Source organism: Chiloscyllium punctatum, chromosome 19 (genome assembly GCF_047496795.1).
Source record: "Chiloscyllium punctatum isolate Juve2018m chromosome 19, sChiPun1.3, whole genome shotgun sequence".
In the NCBI taxonomy this organism is placed as follows: Eukaryota; Metazoa; Chordata; class Chondrichthyes; order Orectolobiformes; family Hemiscylliidae; genus Chiloscyllium; species Chiloscyllium punctatum.
The window spans coordinates 79,723,450-79,743,994 of record NC_092757.1 but is presented as its reverse complement, the minus strand read 5'-3'; the positions used below and the strand labels follow the sequence as shown (position 1 = coordinate 79,743,994).

The 20,545-nt window shown below is 42.9% G+C and overlaps 1 protein-coding gene and 1 long non-coding RNA gene across 2 annotated transcripts in view; one reads left to right on the top strand and one right to left on the bottom strand.

Moving 5' to 3' along the window:
• Positions 1–2,068: 2,068 nt before the first annotated feature.
• dusp14 (dual specificity phosphatase 14) overlaps positions 2,069–20,545 on the bottom strand; it is a 35,798-nt gene continuing 17,321 nt past the window's right edge. Inside the window, exon 2 of the mRNA XM_072589783.1 lies at positions 2,069–4,050. Within this exon, the coding sequence (XP_072445884.1) occupies positions 3,329–3,937 (609 nt within the window). The 5' untranslated portion in view covers positions 3,938–4,050 and the 3' untranslated portion in view covers positions 2,069–3,328. The remainder of the gene's footprint in view (positions 4,051–20,545) is intronic.
• LOC140491508 (uncharacterized) lies at positions 6,467–20,503 on the top strand. Its single transcript, XR_011963323.1, has 3 exons — positions 6,467–8,975; positions 10,116–10,466; positions 16,178–20,503. It is a non-coding gene; the product is annotated as an uncharacterized lncRNA (long non-coding RNA).

The following is a 20,545-nucleotide window of genomic DNA, read 5'->3' as shown; positions in this document are numbered from 1 at the left end:
CAAGTGCTTCCCAATGTTCCTGAGGGATGACCTAAAAAGAAAGGCCTCCTTTTGCAATTTCAAGATGTCTCAGAGAGCTCTCCAGCCAATGATGTCATTTAGGGCTGTAGTCACTATTACAATGCAGAAGGTTCCCACTATGTTATAGTGACCAGATATTGAGATGTTGATTGAAGGGATACATATAGGCAGGATGGTGGGGATAATTCTCCCAGTCTTTTCCAAATTAACAGAGTATTTCATATCCACCCAAAGTGAGCAGAGAAGGCCACACAGTTTAACATCATTCAAGAGCTAGCTGTGCTCCCCTTCAACTGTGCAATACTCCTGGTATTGCACTAGAGGGTCAGTAGATCCTTATGATCAGGCAGTGAACTATAATGTTCAGGAATTCTTCCTTCAAAGACCAAACTTGTATTCGTAGGTTCTAGTGGTGTAAGTCTTCAAATCGAATGGGCAGCAGAGTTTAGACTTGAGTTAGCTTATGTGATGGTACCTTCAGAAGTCCATCAGAACTACCAAACTACAACCATCTTACCATTACCATCACTGGGCATCTAACATCTCCCTTCCCACAACATCAATTCCCAGCATTAATCTGAAGGTTGACCAGTTTTTTCACCGATCGCCTTCCAAACAGTCTGCTTGTCAACTCCACTGAACATCTTGAGCAATTGCAAACGCAAAGAAAATGAAAATAATAACAGAAGTTACAAAGATGTGAAAGCAAAGTTCTAGGAGCTTCAAAGTTGATTTTGATGGTGCTAATTCATCAATCCAAGGGATAACATGTCTAGAGCATGAAAACAGACCCTTCTGTCCAACTCATCCGTGCTGACCAATCACCCCAATCTGACCTTGTTCCATTTGCCAACATTTGGCCCATTTCCTTCTAGATCCTTCCTATTCATAAACCCATCCAGATGTATCTGAAATGTTGACTACCCCCCACCACCCTATCCCTGTAACCCTGCATTTCCCATGGCTAATCCATCTAGCCTGCACATCTCTGGGAACTACACAGTAATTTAGCATGGCCAATCCACCTAACCTGCATATCTTTGGTCTGTGGGAGGAAACCCACACAGACACAGGGAGAATGTGCAAACTCCACAGTTGCTCTCAGGGTAGCATCAAACCTATGCTGTGAGGCATCAGTGCTAACCACTGAACTACCCAAAAGAGAAACAGCTCTTCCAGCCACAACTTTTTCCTGTCATCCATCTTGGATTACCCAGCGTCCTTTAAAGTAAAGAGGTTCTCTGCCCTGGGGGTGGCTTCAAACCAACCTTGAGGTTAACAGCCGAACACGTTAGCCTATCGTGTCACAGAAACTTTGATCACACTATCACTGAGCTTATTTTCCCCAGCACTTGTGTGTGTTGGCACAGGGCCCACTGAAAACCACCAGGTGTGTAAATAAACTTTATTAATATTCTACCACCAAGAAAAACACTCACATGGCCAAGGAACCAGTGATAAGCAGAGCCCTGGGAGGGGCAAAGAAAACATGAGGGGAGGGTAAGGACAAAATCAAAATAGCATTAGAAGAGGAAATAAAGCACTCCACCTCCCTACCCAGTGCTCACCTCTCCCCAAAAGGCATGGAGTGTGTGTTGGTGGACACAGTATACAGTACTTGCACTCCAAGGGCACCTGGACTCTTACGTAACCATGGAAAAAGTCAGGCAGTCAGCTGAAATGATCCCCCTGCACAGCCCGCTGCCTGGACAAGCTAACGGCCAGGAGCAGACTCACGCAGAGATCCTCCAACCTCTGCCCATACCCCTCAGCACCAGGTGCCCAAAGATCAGCAGCCAAACACATTATCACTGAATAACCTTGGAGGTGACTACTTCTATAAACATGCATAATGAATAGCAATGTGCTTTTGCTTTCAATAATCAAATCATCCATTGTTCGTACATAAGATAAACTCTATTCAAAAAGGTGTCAATAGAGCTGGAGAAGACAGGATTGGTTTATTGTTTTTGTAGAATCGAGCTACAATCTGTGGGATCAACAGACCCTGTGCAGTAAGACAGATCAAAATAGACAAACAGACTAATTTATACAAAAAAAGTTTATTTTTTTTTAAAGTTGTACGTTATTGATAGAGCTCTTCCTACATTGCAATTTTCATTAAAGAAACAAGGAATTACAAGCAGTTCTGCAGATAAATTTAATTTCATTTACAGTGTTTGACACTGTCTGGATTACCCTTGTTCAGCTTTGCAGATACTCAAGCATAGACCATTCAATACATCATTTAGACAATGTGCTCAAAAAAAGACAAAAGTTTCTACAAGTCTCACATTGGTCTGAGTGATCTACAGCTGCCCAGAAATACAATTCAAAGTTGTTCACAGGTAAAAAGGGAGGAGAGAATGTGCACATTACGGTATAGTGAGTTTGGGCTCACTAACAGAGACTGTGCTGGTTTAAGGAAGAGTGCAGACCTGGAATTGATTTTAAAAAACCCCATGAGAAACATACATCACTGTGAAATATCTAAGCACTCACTGCATAAGCAAATAATCTCTCTCAACTGCAACAGATCCACAAATCAAACCAATCTTTCACAGATCCCTGTTATAGGGCTCAATTCTCTCGCAGAATGACAATGCAAAACAGCAGCGCATTTATGTTTCACTGACTATACTCAGACCTCACACCATACTATTTAAAACAGGCAAGCGCTCTCTCTGCTGGTTTCAACTCATCTCTCAGGTAGACCTAGAAAGGTAGTACACATGACACAACAATAACACAGCAGTGCAAATAGGATCATTACATCTACAGTTTACTTCTTGTTCAAAATGAACTTTCACTGTGATCGTCCCAAGTTCATAGCAGCAGCTTACAGGTAGAAGGGAGGTGGAGAGATGTAGACACTGAAGTCTGTAAAATTATCCACAAACCAAGCACAACTCTCTCCATTCCAAGGTCCTGTCCGCATCAATATGAGAAATGTTAATATCTGCCTGTGAGTCCCACTGAAAGGACTGTGATAAAAACATTAAAGACAAAATAATTAGAATTAAATTTTAGAAATACATCTATGTTTAAAAATAAATACAAAGAAATTAATTCCACTATTAAAGCTGTAGAAAGCCCAGCGACTTTTAATGGATTTACGGTATTCTGAATCACTGGTTTATCTGAGGGCCTTGTGGGATACAGAACAACTGACGTTCAATCCATTTATATTGGATTTAGCAATGTCTACACCTTAATATTTTCCATCAGAGTTATGATCCTTTGGGAGACTTTAAATCCTTTTTGTTTGTGAAAACAGAGCAGTAGCAGATTAGTCCCTCAAACCGTGTTAAATGCCCCAAAAAGGAGCGAGGTTCCTGGTTTCCTTTTCATAAATGTCAGGGATTACTCCGATGGGAGACTGCATCATTTTAACACTGTTCTTGCCAAACAGTTTCCGTTCGTACTCTATCAGCTGCCTCCAGAAGCCCACGTTGGGCCGAATGATGGGGCGACGAGATTTGACCCAGTTGTGAGCCTCGAGAAGGGAGATCTTGTGAAACTTCATCAGGTAGGCAATACACAGTGAGGCTGATCTGCTGACGCCGGCTACACAATGGACCAAGGCCGAGCCGTGTTTTTTACTGACGCTGTGGATTTTATCGGCGATGCTGTCAAAATACAGAGAGATGGGGGCGTGTGGTAGGTCAGCGACAGGCACTTTGACATACTCAACCTCCGGCCAGTTAGCATTGGGGATCTCCATGGTCGCATTAATGATGCAGGTAACACCTTTCGACAGGACCAGGTTGCGATTTGTGGCTGCATTGCCACTGCAGAGGTAGAGACATGGGGTAATTTGAGCGATCCCCCCCAGGACGCCCCCAGTTACCAGCCGGGGTTTGGAAGAGGGACCTGGTGGGGTCCGGTGGAAGAAGCTTTGGCTCCGGGAACTCATCGAAACGTTGGCTCAACGGGAAGGTGCAGTAGAATACTGGAGGGGCCTCAACACTTCTCCAGTGGAATTAAGCTCTTAGCCAGCTGGCTGTCCTTCTGCTCAGGTTATTGGCCCTGAAAAAGACACAGTGTTTTTCAAAAAGAATGTTATTGCATCAAATCATTTGTGCGGCCAACTCAAACACATCCAAACCAAAAACAGCGAAAACTATTCACCAACATATTTCTGCAAACCCGTCCAGAGAGAAAAATAAAATCCTCAGGACCAATCCTATCACAATTGGTTCAAGAATGCTTCTGCAGAGTCCCTTTCCTTCACCTGCGCCCATCCTCAAAAATCTCTCAAAATAATTTTCACCTGACAGCAGGTGGGACAAATGTTAGGAAGACTTTCCGCTGATCAGGACAGCGAGGCTGCTTATGGTCAAAGTTCAAAAATCACAACACCAGGTTATAGTCCAACAGGAGCCCTCCAAAAGATAGCGCTTCCAAATCAACCTGCTGGTTTATAACCTTGTGGTGGGAGATTTGTATCTTTGTAGACGCCAGTCAAACACTGGATCCTCCATCCCCAAACCCCATTCCACCCCCATATTAGACAGCCTAATGAACATAAACTTTGTTTTAATAGACTTTGTTTTAATATATTTATATTAATGAACAAAAAATGCTGCAGATCTGTCAAAAACATCTTTTGTTGATAGCTCTACAAACTTAGGATCAGCTGAGCTAACCCACATATGGTTATTATAGGAGAGGCACCTCATCCCTTGGTTATTTACCAGCTAGTAGAAGAGAAACACTGTGTAAGCAGTGGTGTCCCTCTTGATTGGATGGGAATCGGTCACAGGAGAGCTGACGGGTCGGAGGGTCTTGTTCCTTCCTGTCAAAGGCTTCAATCCACAAAGCATTCACTTCCCTCCAGAATCCATTTCCCTTTGTCCCCTCACAGCTCGAGAGTTCAGAGGACCATTGCGAGACCCCCAGAAGAGGTTAGGATCAGCCTTGGTCACACTCCCTTGACCTGCCCTGTTCCCACAGGAATTGACACATGCAGTCAAAAATCCCAGCTGAAAAATTGGCCTCCATATCCCAGCCTCCATTCTTGTACCACCAGAGAGAATCTTTCTGGGATTTATGAATGAGATGGGGTCGGAGAGAGATTACAGGTGCTCCTCACATCCCCAAGGCTGAACGGAGTCTGTAAAGTGGTGCGTGGCCTTGTATCCCACCATTGTTCACTTGAGAAATTACTACATTGAAATGGTTTGTGCTCCAAACAATGGGAACAGTACTTGTGATTGCTTGCCAACTTGCTAAAAATCTGTGGACTGAAACAGAAGGAGTTTTGTCTACAGAGATATAAAGAGAGAGAGTAAGACAAGAGTGGATACATAAAATCTGAAGTGGCAGCAATAATGAGAGAGAGAGACAGACAGACAAGTGTCAGAAAAGGATAAAAATCACAACACCAGGTTATAGTCCAACAGGTTTAATTGGAAGCACACTAGCTTTAAGAGCAACGTTCCTTCATCAGGTGATTGTGGAGGGCTGATGAAGGAGCATCGCTCCGAAAGCTAATGTGCTTCCAATTAAACCTGTTGGACTATAGCCTGGTGTTGTGTGATTTTTAACTTTGTACACCCCAGTCCAACACCGGCATCTCCAAGTCAGAAAAGGAGGGAGTAGAGCAGAAGGAAGATGAAGGGCTGAGATTTTTAAAATTAGAATTTAATGAGAAGCCTTGCAGTGTCTACAATATTTTATGTAGATTCCTTACCACCCCTGCACTTGTGTTTAAAATTAGTTTGTGCAATATGGATGTCCCTGGCTGCGTCAACATTTACTGTTGGTCCCTTATTGTCACAGAGAAGGTGGTGCTGAGCTACCTTCCTGAACCACTGCAATCCTGTGATGTAGACATAATTTTCAGGGAAACAATTCTGCAATAATCGCTTTTTAAAAAATACAGAAAGTGATTTGTGTTAGTAAACTCTCACCAACTCAAGGCAGAAGTGTAGCTAAGATGCTAATACAAAAAAAGAGAGGAGGAAGGCTTGCATAACACTGGTTGGGTTAGTTACAGATCAGAAAAAAAAGATTAACACATCCAGCGCTTAGCAACAGGCCACATTGGACTTAGGCCCAGTTCATTGTTCAAAATCAAATTGGCTTTTGATTGTTTGGAACTGTGTGTATTCTTGATAAAAATCATTTTTATGAAGATAACTGACATGAGGGAGAGAGTCAGCCAAAGTGTACAACTTGGTCTCTTTAAGAGCAAGGTAATGGGGTGGGTATTTGTGTCATAATGGCAAAGTGGTCATAAGCAGTGGGACAAATCCTGCACTGAGCTTGGGCAGGTGTTGATCACATGGTTAAAAACGTAGGGCTCTTAAATATACAAGCTTGGAGCCTGATGCCTGCTGAACGACCTTGTGGAGGAATGGATCACTGGATGTTGCGAGAACACAACTCTTTCTCCCCTCCCCCCCCCCCCACCAACCCCCACCCCAAACCCTGTCTTTACCACCTCAATCAGCACTGATATAAAGCGCATGGACTACACAGCATTCCTACACGTGGGAGGCAGCGGGGAATGCAAGCGTTACTGCACGGGAGTCACAATCAGCCCTCTTCCTACCCTACACTCCCATCACCATCCTCAATGATCCACATTCAATCTTTCTCGCTGAGGTCCCTGGGAAGGTGGAACGTATTGCAAACAGATCACACCAGATACGGAGACTTCACCAGAGTCCCATCCATCCTCGGGCTCTGACCAAATCCATTCACTGTATTCTGTAGAACAAACTCTTTCCTGCCTCAGTACCACCACTGTGGAAAACTACAACAGGTTATAAATATTTAATATAAATATTAATTATAAATTATAAAAAGTACTTCCTGAACATAACAAGCCTAGTTGGAGTGTATCCCATTGCTAGTGGTTTGTGTTGCATATGTGCCTCCTCCAACTCTATTAATGTATTATTCCATTGTTTTCTCCCTCCTGTTTGTATCTAGCATCTCCTTAATGGCTAGTTACTGTGGTAGCTCCATGTTCCCACCAGGTCGAACTGTTTGGCTCTGCACCATTTGGAGCACACACTATCACCGACTGAAGGAACTTTGATAACGAAGAGCGTCACAGCGGTGATCTGTGCAGGAATGCTCACCACCATGGCTACCCATTGCTTCAGTGAAGTGTCACCAGCGTGTGGGAGGAAGGATTTTCAAAGAATGTTGTCTTCCTGCAATGCAGTGCAGAAACAGGGAGATTGTACAGAAACAGCTTGTGCGGTTGCCATAGTGACAGCACCTTTGCAAAACCATTTTGAGCAATGAACCTGGACTCACAAGTCTAGCAAAATCAGACAACTTTGAGCACATCCTTTGGCGTGGTAATAATGTCACTGGATTAATAATCCAGGGGCCCTGCTAATGCTCAGGTTCAAACCTCAATATCACCACCACCACTGCTGGTGGGATCCAAACTCAATTAATCTACAAATGAAAGCTACTTCCACTAAAAGCTGTGACCATGAAAAACAAACATGACCTGTTTAACTAATGCGCTTTAGGGAAGGAAATCTGCCACGTTTACAGAGTCCAACCTACATGTGACCAACACTTGACCACTGCCCAAAGTAGCTTGGCCAAGTGCTCAGTTCAAGGGCAATTAAAAAATAGGCAACAAATTCCTGGCCTTTCCAGCAATATCCACTTTCTACTAAACAACAAAAAAAACCCCAAGAAAATTCCCTTCATCCCATTCATGCAATGTTTTCTCCTCGACTCGCTTTTCCTTGCACAAACATTTCTTCAATAATTGAAACGATTTCATCTTAATTTGTATTAATTGGGAGACTACATAAATCCCCAAGGATTATGTTGGCCGGACCAGATAGAGGGAAAGTTGTGAAGAGAATAACCACCAGGTACACCAGGTGACCCATGACTGATTCATTTGCAATTCCAAACACTCTGATAGGCCTTTCCATGAAATAAAATTCTGAATGCCCTCTTTACAAATGGAAGAACTTCCCTCAAATTCCTAATAAATTGGAAAAACATAGACAGAACATGCAGAGTGCTCAACAAACTGACATACTGGCAGCAATCCACAAGCCAACCTTCCATCCACTGACTCCATCTATACTTCCCCCTGCCTCAGAACTTAGCCAACATCAAAGACCTCTCCCACCCTGGTTATAATCTCTTCCAATCTCTCCCATCAGGCTGAAGATACAAAAGCTTAAACACACGTGCTACCAGATTCATGCACAGCTTCTTCCCCACTGTTATTAGACTTCTGAATAGACCTCTCAAATTTTAAACTTAAATATTGATCTTGCTCTTTATGTGCCTTCACTGAAGTCATAACATTGTACTCAATAAAAACTGCAAAATTAGTGGAAGCTGTAAATCAGAGACAAAAATAGAAATTGCTGGAAAAGCTCAGCAGGTCTGGCAGCATCTGAGGATAGGAAACTGATTTCTCTCTACAGATGCTGCCATACCTACTCAGCTTTTTCTATCTTTGCCTCTAACACTGTATTCCTCACTCTGCTCCGTGAACCTTATGCATTTTGTGTGGTATGATCTGCCTTTACTGCATACATCTCACTCACTGTACCTAGGTACATGTGACATTAATAAATCAAATCAGGTTAGAAATTCTCAGCATCTGATGGCAACTCCAACTTTCTAAAAATGGAAGCAATGCTCTGACAAGTGCTGTTCAAAAAGATCTGCTAGGATTGGTATGTATCCCATCCCTCATTGTTACAGCCCAGGAAGATTAACATTTATAAACATGCCATTAAAGTGTAAAGTAGAAATATTTGCTTAGAAATGCTGGGAATAAGACATAAAAATCAGAAAACGTGAAGAGATTCATTCATTCATTAATTCATTCACAGGGTGATGACGTCGTTGGCTAAAACAGCATCTATTGCCTATGCCGAATTGCCCAGAGGGCAGTTCAGAACCAACCACATTGCTGTGGGTCTGGGGTTGCATGTAGACCAGACCAGGTAAGGATAACTGCTTCCTTCCCTAAAAGACATTAGTGAACCAGATGGGCTTTTCCCAACAATCAACAATAGTTTCATAGTCACCATTAGGGTCATAATTCCAGATTATTTTTTATTGAATTCAGGTTCCACCACCTGCCTTGTTCGGATTCGAACCCAGGTCTCCAGAACATTACCTGGGTCTCTGGCTTAACCGTCCAGCGATAATACCAGTCAGTCATTGCCTCGCCTATAATCCAGCAGCATTCATGAGGAAAGACCAGTTATGTTTAGGGTGCAGACCCTTTAATCAAAAACCAAAAACATATGCGCTGAAATACCTTCCTGTGATCTCAATATGACATCTGGGTCCTCCTGAAATAGCACACAGAGATTCTTCACTCATTTAGAAACGTTTAATCAGTGTAATGGGCGATTAAGCAGGAACATGCATTTGCTCAGGACTCTCTGGGGTGGGGGAGTCTAGAACTAGAGGACATAAATTTCGGGTGAGAGGGGAAAAGATCCAAAAGGGATCTAAGGGGCAACCTTTTCACACAGAGGATGGTGTGTGTTTGGAATGAGTTGCCAGAGGAAATGGCAGAGGCTGGTACAATTACAACATTTAAAAGGCATCTGGATGGGTATATGAATAGGAAAGGTTTAGAGGGATATGGGCTAAGTGCTGGCAAATGGGACTAGATTAATTTAGGGTATCTGGCTGGCATGGACAAACTGGATTGAAGGGTCTGTTTCCATGCTGTACATCTCCGTGACTCTATCAAAACATTTTGAAAGCGATTTTAAGGCAAAACTACTTTTGTCTTTGAAGGGATGTTACTATTGTAATACAGGGAAGTGTACTGACTCATATGCACAAACACGTTATAACCATTTACAATTGACCTCTACATTTAAAGATACAAGGGTCAGAACAGACCTCCTCACTGATTCCTAATTACAGGATCAACACTCTGCTCAGAAGAGGAGATTAGAATTATTTATGATGCAGGATAAATATCGAAGTTCCAATGGTGGCAAAAGCAGACCACAAACCTTGTTTACCCGTGTTTATTACAAATTAATAACGTATTTTGTGTGATTAAGTATTTATGAACCAGCTTTGCTCAAAAAGGGAACATGCCTTTTTCTCTCACACAGCACGACAGTGAATTCAGCATCACCCAGATGTGTTCAGTTGATGCTCGGTGCTGGCCAAAATGAAAATGGAACTAATCGACGGCTGTGAGAAAGGCTCTCCTTACAGTTCCAGCTCAAACCAGTTTCAGAATAGAGGACAGCATCCAGATCACACAGCTCCCCATTGTCAAATCGCTGTGCCCGGTGACCAGGAAATACTGACCCAGAACCAGCCATTTCAAAACTTCAAATCATTTTGTGGCGCTTTGCTAATTATTTTGTGAAGCAGATTCCCAACCAGCGGTTTAACCATCACACATGGTCTGTGCATCATATTCTAAGATGGATTTTGATCAAGAATCGACAGAAATTGTAAGAAATGTCTCTTTCTCCTACATATTGTTATAAGGTAGAGAGTAAACATTGCAGGTTTGATAGTAAAAAGAAATGCAGGGGCTCTATGTTAATTAGATCAGAGTGTGTTTGTCCTTTTCAGGCCTATCAGGGTTAGGAACTCTACCGCTGCACTGCAAGAGGGCCTCTGCACTGGTCTTGTTTTTTCCCTTCCCAGGCCCAACCAGTACCCTTTATTTTCTTTGTTTTTCTCTCCAAAAATTACTTGTGCTAATTTTTTTCTTCATATATATCGAGAGACAGAACTGAGCTTGCTTTTTGTTTTTAAACTGAGTGACTCAGGAAAAAAGACACCACTGTTTATATACTTTATTGTGCATTTTATTCTACCACCAGGAAAACACATGTGGCCAAACTCTGGAATGTTGATGTAATGGAATATTATCCACACTGTAGCTCCTTAATGCTGTTTTAACTAAGTGCTCTGACTAGTTGTTCCAACAGCAGCTAATGTACAGGACACAGGGGAGTGTTCAGCTCCTGAGGGTGTTGGAGATCACCACGTGGTTACCAACTCTGGCTGCAGACCACGGGGATTGTTTCAGCCTGGGGTCTTCCGGCAGAGTTGGCCGACCTTGGCCCAGTTGGAGAGTCTGGTGGAGGAGCTGCCATCTCGAGTCGTGGCACCAGGATACTCTTCCCAAGGGCCAACAGGGTATTCCCAGGAAATCAAAACCTCAGTGCTCTGACTGCTTGACTGCACAGACGCACCATGGTGCTCTTAAGGCTGCGAGAATTAGGAATGGAAGGCCATTTAGCCCCTGGAACCTGCTCCTTTATTCAATTGTATCACGGCTGATCAGACATCCCTCGCATCACCTTTCATCACATCCCTCACTGATCAAGAATATCTCTCGGCCTTTGATGTACAGAAGGACTCTAAGCCCAGAGATCTAAGTTCCTTCTCATCTCTGTCTCAAATTGGTGCCCCTGTCCAGGCAAGGGAGATGTTTGAGCTCAAGGCCAAGATGGCAGCCAGCTGGGATTCCATCAAAGTTGTCCGCAGAGGCTCTGTCAAGTGGGGTCTCCTAGAGGTGACTACACAGATAGTACCATGGATGAATCCCAACAATTTGTAAGGAACCTCTTTTGTACAGTTAAGCCGTCACAGGTTTCACTTCCAGCTTGCTGAGCCCAAAGTCTCTAGCTAATTTTGCTACAAAGCCATTCTAACTCCCTACCCATGCTCCTACACACTTGTGTTAAAGTGCAGCTCTACATGAAGAAAGGGTTTAAGAGGGTTATGGGCCACGTGCTGGCAAATGGGGCTAATTATATTAGGATATCTGGTCAGCATGGATGAGTTGGACCAAAGAATCTGCTTCCATGTTGTTCCCCCTGCTGATTTACCCTCTGAACTACAACTGGTGCCAGTCTGTGAGCTGGTGAATACTGGTGTAAATTTGAATGACAACCTGCACTGCATAGTGCTCCCTCTTTGACATCTCAAAGGAATAACTGGAGCTTCTGGTGGTGTTCAAATGGGACTGAAAATAAAGGGCATGCATTAACATTTGGTGGCCCTGGGTTAATATTTAGCAGCAAGAGACGGTTGGCTTTTGTAAGCTTCCAGAATTTCTCTCTCACGCCATCTCCAATTATTCCACCCATTTTAGATTTCACACGTGTAGCCTTTTGAACATTATATTTTTTCACATTCTTTGCACAATATATGTTCTCAGCGTTATTTACACAGCTCTGAGTTTCCAGTTTGTAGACAGATTGTTTCCATTACCATTATTTATTTTCAATATTATATTTACAATCCTCATTTACTCCCATTATCATTGCTACACAATTTTCTCATGAATTTTTGCAGAGGCCTGCAATCCAGCAAAATATTATTAAAACTCAGTTCGGTAAACATGGTTCATTATGATTGCTTCTTTAGCATTAAGGTTTGGATAGAAAAAACTGAGCTGTCATGCCTTAATTGTTCCCGCCCCCGCCCCAAAACAGTTTCACAAATCTGATTTTCCATCTATCATCTGAATTCTGGCTTTTTCAAACGATTCAACTCTCTCAACAATAATAATGTTGCTGGTTAATTTTCTAACTATTTTAATGAATTGCTAACTGGGGTTATTAATTGACCTTCCAATTGCTGAACCTACTGCCACTAAAATGGTCAATACCTTAAAAAAGAAACGTTTTATCTTTCTCAACAAATATATTCTGTTGAGACATTAAAATCTTGACCTGATAAATGATCCACCCAGAGCTAACTGAGAAAGGATAATATTAGATTGAAATAATGGGGCTTATACTATTGCGAAAAGACTGAACCCAAAGAGGTTTAGAAGCCAGCAAATAATAAAGGCAGAGGAATAACAACTGGAAAAGAGGAAGAAAATTGGTAAACAATTTCTTCTCCGCTCTGACCTAAACTGAAGACTGCGAGATCTGGTCCTGGATGGCCCTGCCAAGAGAAACAATCTTCCTCACACATTTTCTTGGTCAAAAGGTCCTCAACAACATTATCATTTACTTGAGAGGGATCAGCCCTCATTCTCCGGAGCACTGGGCGATATAGGCCTACCCTATTAACTCTGCACCTTCCCCATAGTCCTGACATCTCTTAGTTTCAAAAAGTATGTTGCTCAGAACATGACAGAATATTCCAAATTGCAAACTAAAGAATATTTTGTATAAGTCAGGCCTTAACCCTTTGCTGCCTGAACATCTTCAGTATGAGGCTACTAAAGCCCTCTTTCAACTTCAGCTGTGAAATAGAAAGTAACAGGAAATACATGCGGAACTTATGTAATATGTGAGGAAGAGAGGGACCACATGGTTTTTAGGTGGTTGGATTAATTTTTTGCTGATGAATTTAGGTACCCTCTCTCGACCAGTGAACATGGTGGCTCAGTGATTTGCACTGCTGCCTCACAATGCCAGGGACCAGTGTTCGATTACACCCTCAGCTGACTGTGTCTGGAATTGCACATTCGCTGGGTGCTCCAGTCTCCCCTCTCAGTCCAATGATGTTAGGTGGATTGGCCCTACTCAATTGCCTACAGTGTCCAGGGACATTCAGGCAAGTTGGATTATCCATGGGAAACACAGGGTTACAGGGATAGGATAGGGATCTGTGTTGGATGCTCTTCAGAGGTTCAGTGTGTACTTGATGGGCTAAATGGCCTACTTCCACACTGTATGGATTCGACGAACAAAATTAATGAAGTGGGGTGATACTATGTGCTTTTTTAAAAAAAAGTTTAATCAAATGTGGCTGTATCTTCCAAACTAAACTCTCTCTTTTCCGAAGATCTCCTAGTCCTCCTTGAAGCACTTATTCATTTGATGATTGAGCTCCAGAAGGTTCAGAATTGTCTATTCTCCACACAAATCTGTTAAAGTGGAGTCCTCTTCTGTCGCCTGGTGACTTTCAGTTCCAGAGGATAGACCCTGTCCAAAGGGATTATTACCCCTCTCCAACCCAGGGATACATCTAGGGCCAGCTAACTCAGACATGAACCAGGAATACAAACCCCTTTCAAGCAAAATTAATGAGCTGGGCAGTTCGGACCCACTTCCAGATGGAACATTAAACTCCGATGGTGGGCTCTGTTCTCTCAGGTAGATGTGGAAGATCCAACAGCACCATTCTGAGGAGAGTCAGGAGCTAGCCCTGATCTCCTGGCCAATCTTTATCCCTCAGTTATCAGTTATAGAGTCATAGAGTCAAGGAGATGTACAGCATGGAAACAGACCCTTCGGTCCAACCCGTCCATGCCGATTTGATATCCTAACCCAATCTAGTCCCACCTGCCAGCACCTGGCTCATATCGCTCCAAACCCTTCCTATTCATATACCCATCCAAATGCCTTTTAAATGCTGCAATTGTACCAGCCTCCACCACTTTCTCTGGAAGCTCATTCCATATACGTACCACTCTCTGCGTGAAAATGTTGCCCCTTAGGTCTCTTTTATATCTTTCCCCTCTCACCCTAAACCTATGCCCTCTAGTTCTGGACTCACCGACCCCAGGGAAAAGATTTTGACTATTTATCCTATCCATGCCCTTCATAATTTTGTAAACCTCTAAGGTCACCCCTCAGCCTCCGACGCTCCAGGGAAAACAGCCCCAGCCTGTTCAGCCTCTCCCTATAGCTCAAATCCTCCAACCCTGGCAACATCCTTGTAAATCTTTTCTGAAGCCTTTCAAGATTCACAACATCTTTCCGATAAGAAGGAGACTAGAATTGCACGCAATATTCCAACAGTGGCCTAACCAATATCCTGTACAGCCGCAACATGACTTCCCAACTCCTGTGCTCAATACTCTAACCAATAAAGGAAAGCATACCAAACACCTTCTGCACTATCCTATCTACTTGCGACTCTACTTTCAAGGAGTTATGAACCTGCACTCCAAGGTCCCTTTGTTCAGCAACACTCCCTAGGACCTTACCATTAAGTGTATAAGTGCTGCTAAGAGTTGCTTTCCCAAAATGCAGCATCTCACACTTATCTGAATTAAAGGGGGCATAGCTTTAAATTAAGGGGGGGGTAGATATAGGACTGATGTTAGGGGTAGGTTCTTCACTCAGCGAGTCGTAAGTTCATGGAATGCCCTGCCAGTAGCAGTAGTGGACTCTCCCTCTTTATGGGTATTTAAGCGGGCATTGGATAGGTATATGGAGGATGGTGGGTTAGTGTAGGTTAGGTGGGCTTTGATCGGCGCAACATCGAGGGCCGAAGGGCCTGTACTGCGCTGTATTCTTCTATGTTCTATGTTCTAAACTCCATTTGCCCTTCTCAGCCCATTGGCCCATCTGGTCCAGATCCTGTTGTAATCTGAGGTAACCCTCTTCACTGTCCAGTACACCTCCAATTTTGGTGTCATCTGCAAATTTACTAACCGCACCTCTTATGCTCGCATCCAAATCATTTATGTAAATGACAAAAAGTAGAGGACCCAGCACCAATCCTTGTGGCACTCCACTGGTCACAGGCTCCAGTCTGAAAAACAACCCTCCACCACCACCCTCTCTCTTCTACCTTTGAGCCAGTTCTGTATCCAAATGGCTAGTTCTCCCTGTATTCCATCAGATCTAACCTCGCTAATCAGTCTCCCAAACATCCTGGTTGTTATCATATTAAAATACACCATAGTCTTTCTCTAGCAAGAGCAGGACTCAATTGTTGGTGGTTTAACCGGAGGGTCACCACACATAAGGCGCGGGAGAGGTTGAGAAGGAGAGCCCTTCGAGGTAACCTCAGTCAGGGCTGGAATTGAGCCCATGCTGTTGTCCTCACTCACGATCACAAACCAGCCAGCCAACTGAGCAAACTGATTCCCTACTCCTATCAGAGTGCGGTGTGTGGCAGCGTGCTGTGCACAAATTAGTTGATGCATTTTCTGCATGGCTCCGCACTTGTATCCATCTCACCCTGTTCTCAACAGACTAGGTAAAGCAAGAAAAGCCAGCATTTATATCACGCATTACACACTAGAATTCACAAAGCATTTTAAAAACAAACATTGGACTTTTTGAAGTGTATTCACAAAATCTTGAAAGAAACTCCTGTCTATAACTAAGAATACAAGATGTGACAACAGAATTTTATATTTGAAGCATTTTACCATAACTAAAGTACTACTGACTAATTAGGGAAATTAAACTTTAATCACAAAACTAAAAATACCCTTTTTTTCTTTTAGAGCAACTAAGATCACAGTTCACAGGAGGTATGGTCAGCACATTTGCAGATAACACCAAATTTGGAGGTGGTGTGGTGGACAGGTTACCTCAGATTACAACGGGATCTTGATCAGATGGGCCAATGGGTCGAGGAGCAGCAGATGGAGTTTAACTTCGATAAATGTGAGGTGCTGCATTTTCGAAAGGTAAATCAGATTAGGACTTATACACTTAAATAGTAAGGTTCTAGGGAGTGCTGGTGAACAAACAGACCTTGGAGTGCAGGTTCATAGTTTCTTGAAAGTGGAGTTGCAGGTAGATAGCATAGTGAAGATGGCATTTGGTATGCTTGCCTTTATTGGTCAGAGTATTGAGTATAGGAGTTGGGAGGCCATGTTGTAACTGCACAGGACATTGTAAGGCCACTTTTGGAATACTGTGTGCAATTCTGGTCTCCTTCCTATCGGAAAGACGTTGTGAAACTTGGAAGGGTTCAGAAAAGATTTACAAGGATGTTGCCAGGTTGGAGGATTTGAGCTATAGAGAAAGGCTGGGGCTGTTTTCCCTGGAACGTTGGAGGCTGAGGGGTGATCTTATAGAGATTTATAAAATCATGAGGGGCACAGATAGGATAAATAGACAAAGTCTTTTCCCTGGGGTGGGGGATTCCAAAGTTAGAGGGCATAGGTTTAAACGTGAGCGAGCAAAGATTTAAAAAAGGGATCGAAGGGGCAACATTTTCACACAAACCGTGGTACATATCTGGAATGAGCTGCCAGAGGAAGTGGTGGAGGCTGGTACAATTATAACATTTCAAAGGAATCTAGATGGGTATATGAACAGGAGGGTTTAAGAGGGATATGGGCCACGTGCTGGCAAATGGGGCTAATTAATTTAGGATATCTGGTCAGCATGGATGAGTTGGACCAAAGGATCTGCTTCCATATTGTACAGCTCGATGATTCGATATAATTTTACACCATCCTTGAAGTAGATATTTAATCCTCTCAGACTCAGTCAAAGGTGATCCTGAGCTCCCAAGTGTTTACTTTGTTCTCAGCAAGGAAGTTTTTATCTCTCAGAACTGTCTATTACAATGAGGTGTTCTCCATTAGAAATTCTTCCTCACACACAAACTACATAAATCTTCTGGCCTGGTTTAACATGAACCCCTCATTACAGCCTTAGTTCAAACATGGACAAACAGCAGAACTCCAGAGGCAAGGCGAGAGGGTCAGCCTTTGACATCAAGGCCACATTTGATCAAGTATGGCATCTAGGAGCCCGAGAAAAACTGGAATCAATGGGGATCGGGTGCTAACTCTCTACTGGTTGGGAGTCATAACTAGCACATAGGAGAATAGTTCTGGTTTTTGGAGGCCAGTCACCTCATCTCCAGGACATTTCTGCAGAAGTTCCTCAGGGTTGTGTCTGAGATCCAACCATCTTTAGCTGCTTTAGTGACCTTCCCTGCGTGGTAAGGTTAGGGGTGGGGATGTTCATTGATGATTGTACAGTGCCCAGCACCTTTCATGACTCCTCAGGTATTGAAACAGTCCATGTTCAAATATGACAAAGAGATGGACAATATCCAGGCTTGGACAGACAAGTGACAAGTAACATTTATGCCACACAAATGGCAGGCATCGATCATCTCCAAAAGAAAGACAAAAAAAAAGACCAGAAACTCAACTGGATTTGCCACATAAACAGTGGCTAGAAGGGCAGGTCAGAGGGGAATACTGCGGCGAGTAACTTACCTCCTGACTCCCCAAAGCCTGTCCACCATCTACAGGGCACAAGTCAGGAATGTGATGGAATAACTCCCCACTTGCCTGGATGGGTGCAGCTCCAACAACACTCAAAGCTTGACACCATCCATGATAAAGAAGCCCGCTTGATTGGCACCACACCCACAAACATCCACTCTCTCCAGCACTGATGCTCAATAGCAGTACTATGTATGAATTACAAGATGCACTGAAGAAATTCACCAAAGATCCACAGACAGAACCTTACAAACTGACCATTTCCAGTTGGAAGGAAGAAGGGCTACAGACACATGGGAACACCACCACCTGCAAGTTCCCCTCCAAGCCCCTCACCATCCTGACATGGAAAAATATCGCAGTTCCTTCACTGTCACTGGGTCAAAATCCTGGAAACCCCTCTCCCTTAGGACATTATGGCTCAATCCACATGAACAGCAGCAGTTCAAAAAGGCAGATCACCACCACCTTCTGAAGGGCAACTAGAAACAAATGTAAGTGATGGCCCAGCCAACAAACCTCATAACCCATGAATGAATTTAAAAAACCCATCTGTAGTTTTGTGTAGTGAACCACAGTGTCTTGCTGCTCTCAGTTTGATCCTGGCAGACAAACCTTGACTGGGATATCTTAGACCCTTTCTGTCTTAAAGCTCATCTCCTTGGCAATGTGAAGGGCCTTGGGCTTTGTATTCAGTTAGAAAGGCTGATTGACACTCCTTGAGGCCCCAACTCTGTTTTTTTGTGGTAGTAGATAGGCAGTTTAAAAGCCCAATTGTTTACAACAGGACATTCTCAACACTTTGCTGGGACTGTGGAGAGCACATTCTCTGTTAAATAGTAGCTACATGAGACATATGAACGCCTTAAACATTGTTTTTAATCTTTAGCGATCAAACCACTCAAGCTTGCTGTGAGGATAATTTTAAGAACAGGTCAGATGACCCTGTAGTTTATCTTCAAGACAGTCCCAAAACTAATCTTCTAAACCTCATAACTGCAACACCATTAACAGCGCCACAATAACCAGATTATGTTTTTTTAAATACTATTTATTTAGGGATAAAATATTGCTTAGGCAATATAGGATAAATTGTTTACTGTTGTAGAAAATGGTGTTATAGGATTGTGTGTGTTCTCACCTGAGGGGAGTAATGATAAACTTGGTTTAACAGCTCATCCAAAGGACAATCATTCTATCACAGCAGCATTGCACTGGAGTGAGCTTGATACTTGCAGTGAGGTGTCTGGTGTGAAATCAGAACCCACTGTGTTCTCACTCATGGGAGACAGTGTTACTCACTGAGCCACTGACCAATGCACCTTTCACTGTTAAAGCCACAGACAGCTTGCAGTGAGACAGGATCATCTGGACCAATTACTACAACAAAATGAGAACACTCCTCTCTGGAGGGCTTTGGATAAATTTTCAGCTCATTAAAATGACAGCACACTGCTTTCAAAAATCCACACAGTTAGGCAGAAGGTAATCTTATTTAGATTCCACCGTGTAAAACTTATTTCTGTTCAATTTCCTTCTAATTAGAGCTGGTAATTAATTATTGGTTGACGGAAGGAATGTGGAAATATGGAACGCCTGCCAGCCCCTGCTTTCCACATTAAGCTAATTGAGAGGTTTATAACAATAAATGGTTTCAATAGAATAGATAGAGAGGAAGACCAATTTCTTCTAGTGAAGTAATCCGGAATTAGATAGCAATAATTAGGATATTTTATTCATTCGTTGGGATATGGGCATGGCTAATAATGTCAGGATTTATTGCCGGTTCTCAAATGTCTTTAGGAAGTGGTCAGGTACTTCCTGAACCATTAATGTCCAGTTGCTGTAAGTGCACAGCGTGGAAGGGAGTTCCCGGTTTTTTTACCCAGCAACGCTGGAAGGGACGTGATTCCAGATCAGGATAGTCAGTGACAGAAAGGAACTTGCAGTTGGTGGTGCTACCCTTGTCCTTCTGGGTGGTAGAGGTCACGGGTTTGACTACTCTAATCTAAACTCTGGTTTCCAGCATCTGTAGTCATTGTTTTTACCGAGGTCACGGGTTTGGGAGGTGCTGTTGAAAGCACCTTGGTGAGCTGCTGCAGTGCATCCTGTGAATGGCACACACTGCAGACACAATGTACATGGGGCAGGGGAGGTGAATGTTTAAAAGGGTATTGATGGGCTGCATTGTCTTCAATGATATCAAGTTTCTTGGTGTTGTTCAAGATGCACGCAGAAGTTATGTTTATGCAACCTCCAAGCAAGGAGTGTTAGGATAGAAATCTGCAGGTTATTTAAAAACAAAGAAAGGCGAAGCTCTCAGTTTTGTGTGCATTCATGTAAGAAGAGTTCACAGGAACGAACTGGAGAGAATAATTAGGTTGAACTCTAAGATTTGATATCAAGGGAAATTTCTTCAAATGAATTTCCATAAAAGGTGGTGTTGGAAAACAGGATGCAATTTCACTTTGCTGTGTTTTAAGATCTTTCTAACTGCTCCATGTGTCGTTTTCCATCTTTTGTGTAATAACCTTCTAAAGTATTGTTAAATAAATGCTGCAGCCTTGTGTGACTATGTTTCAGTGAATTGATCACATTTATATATTTATTATGAGTTAT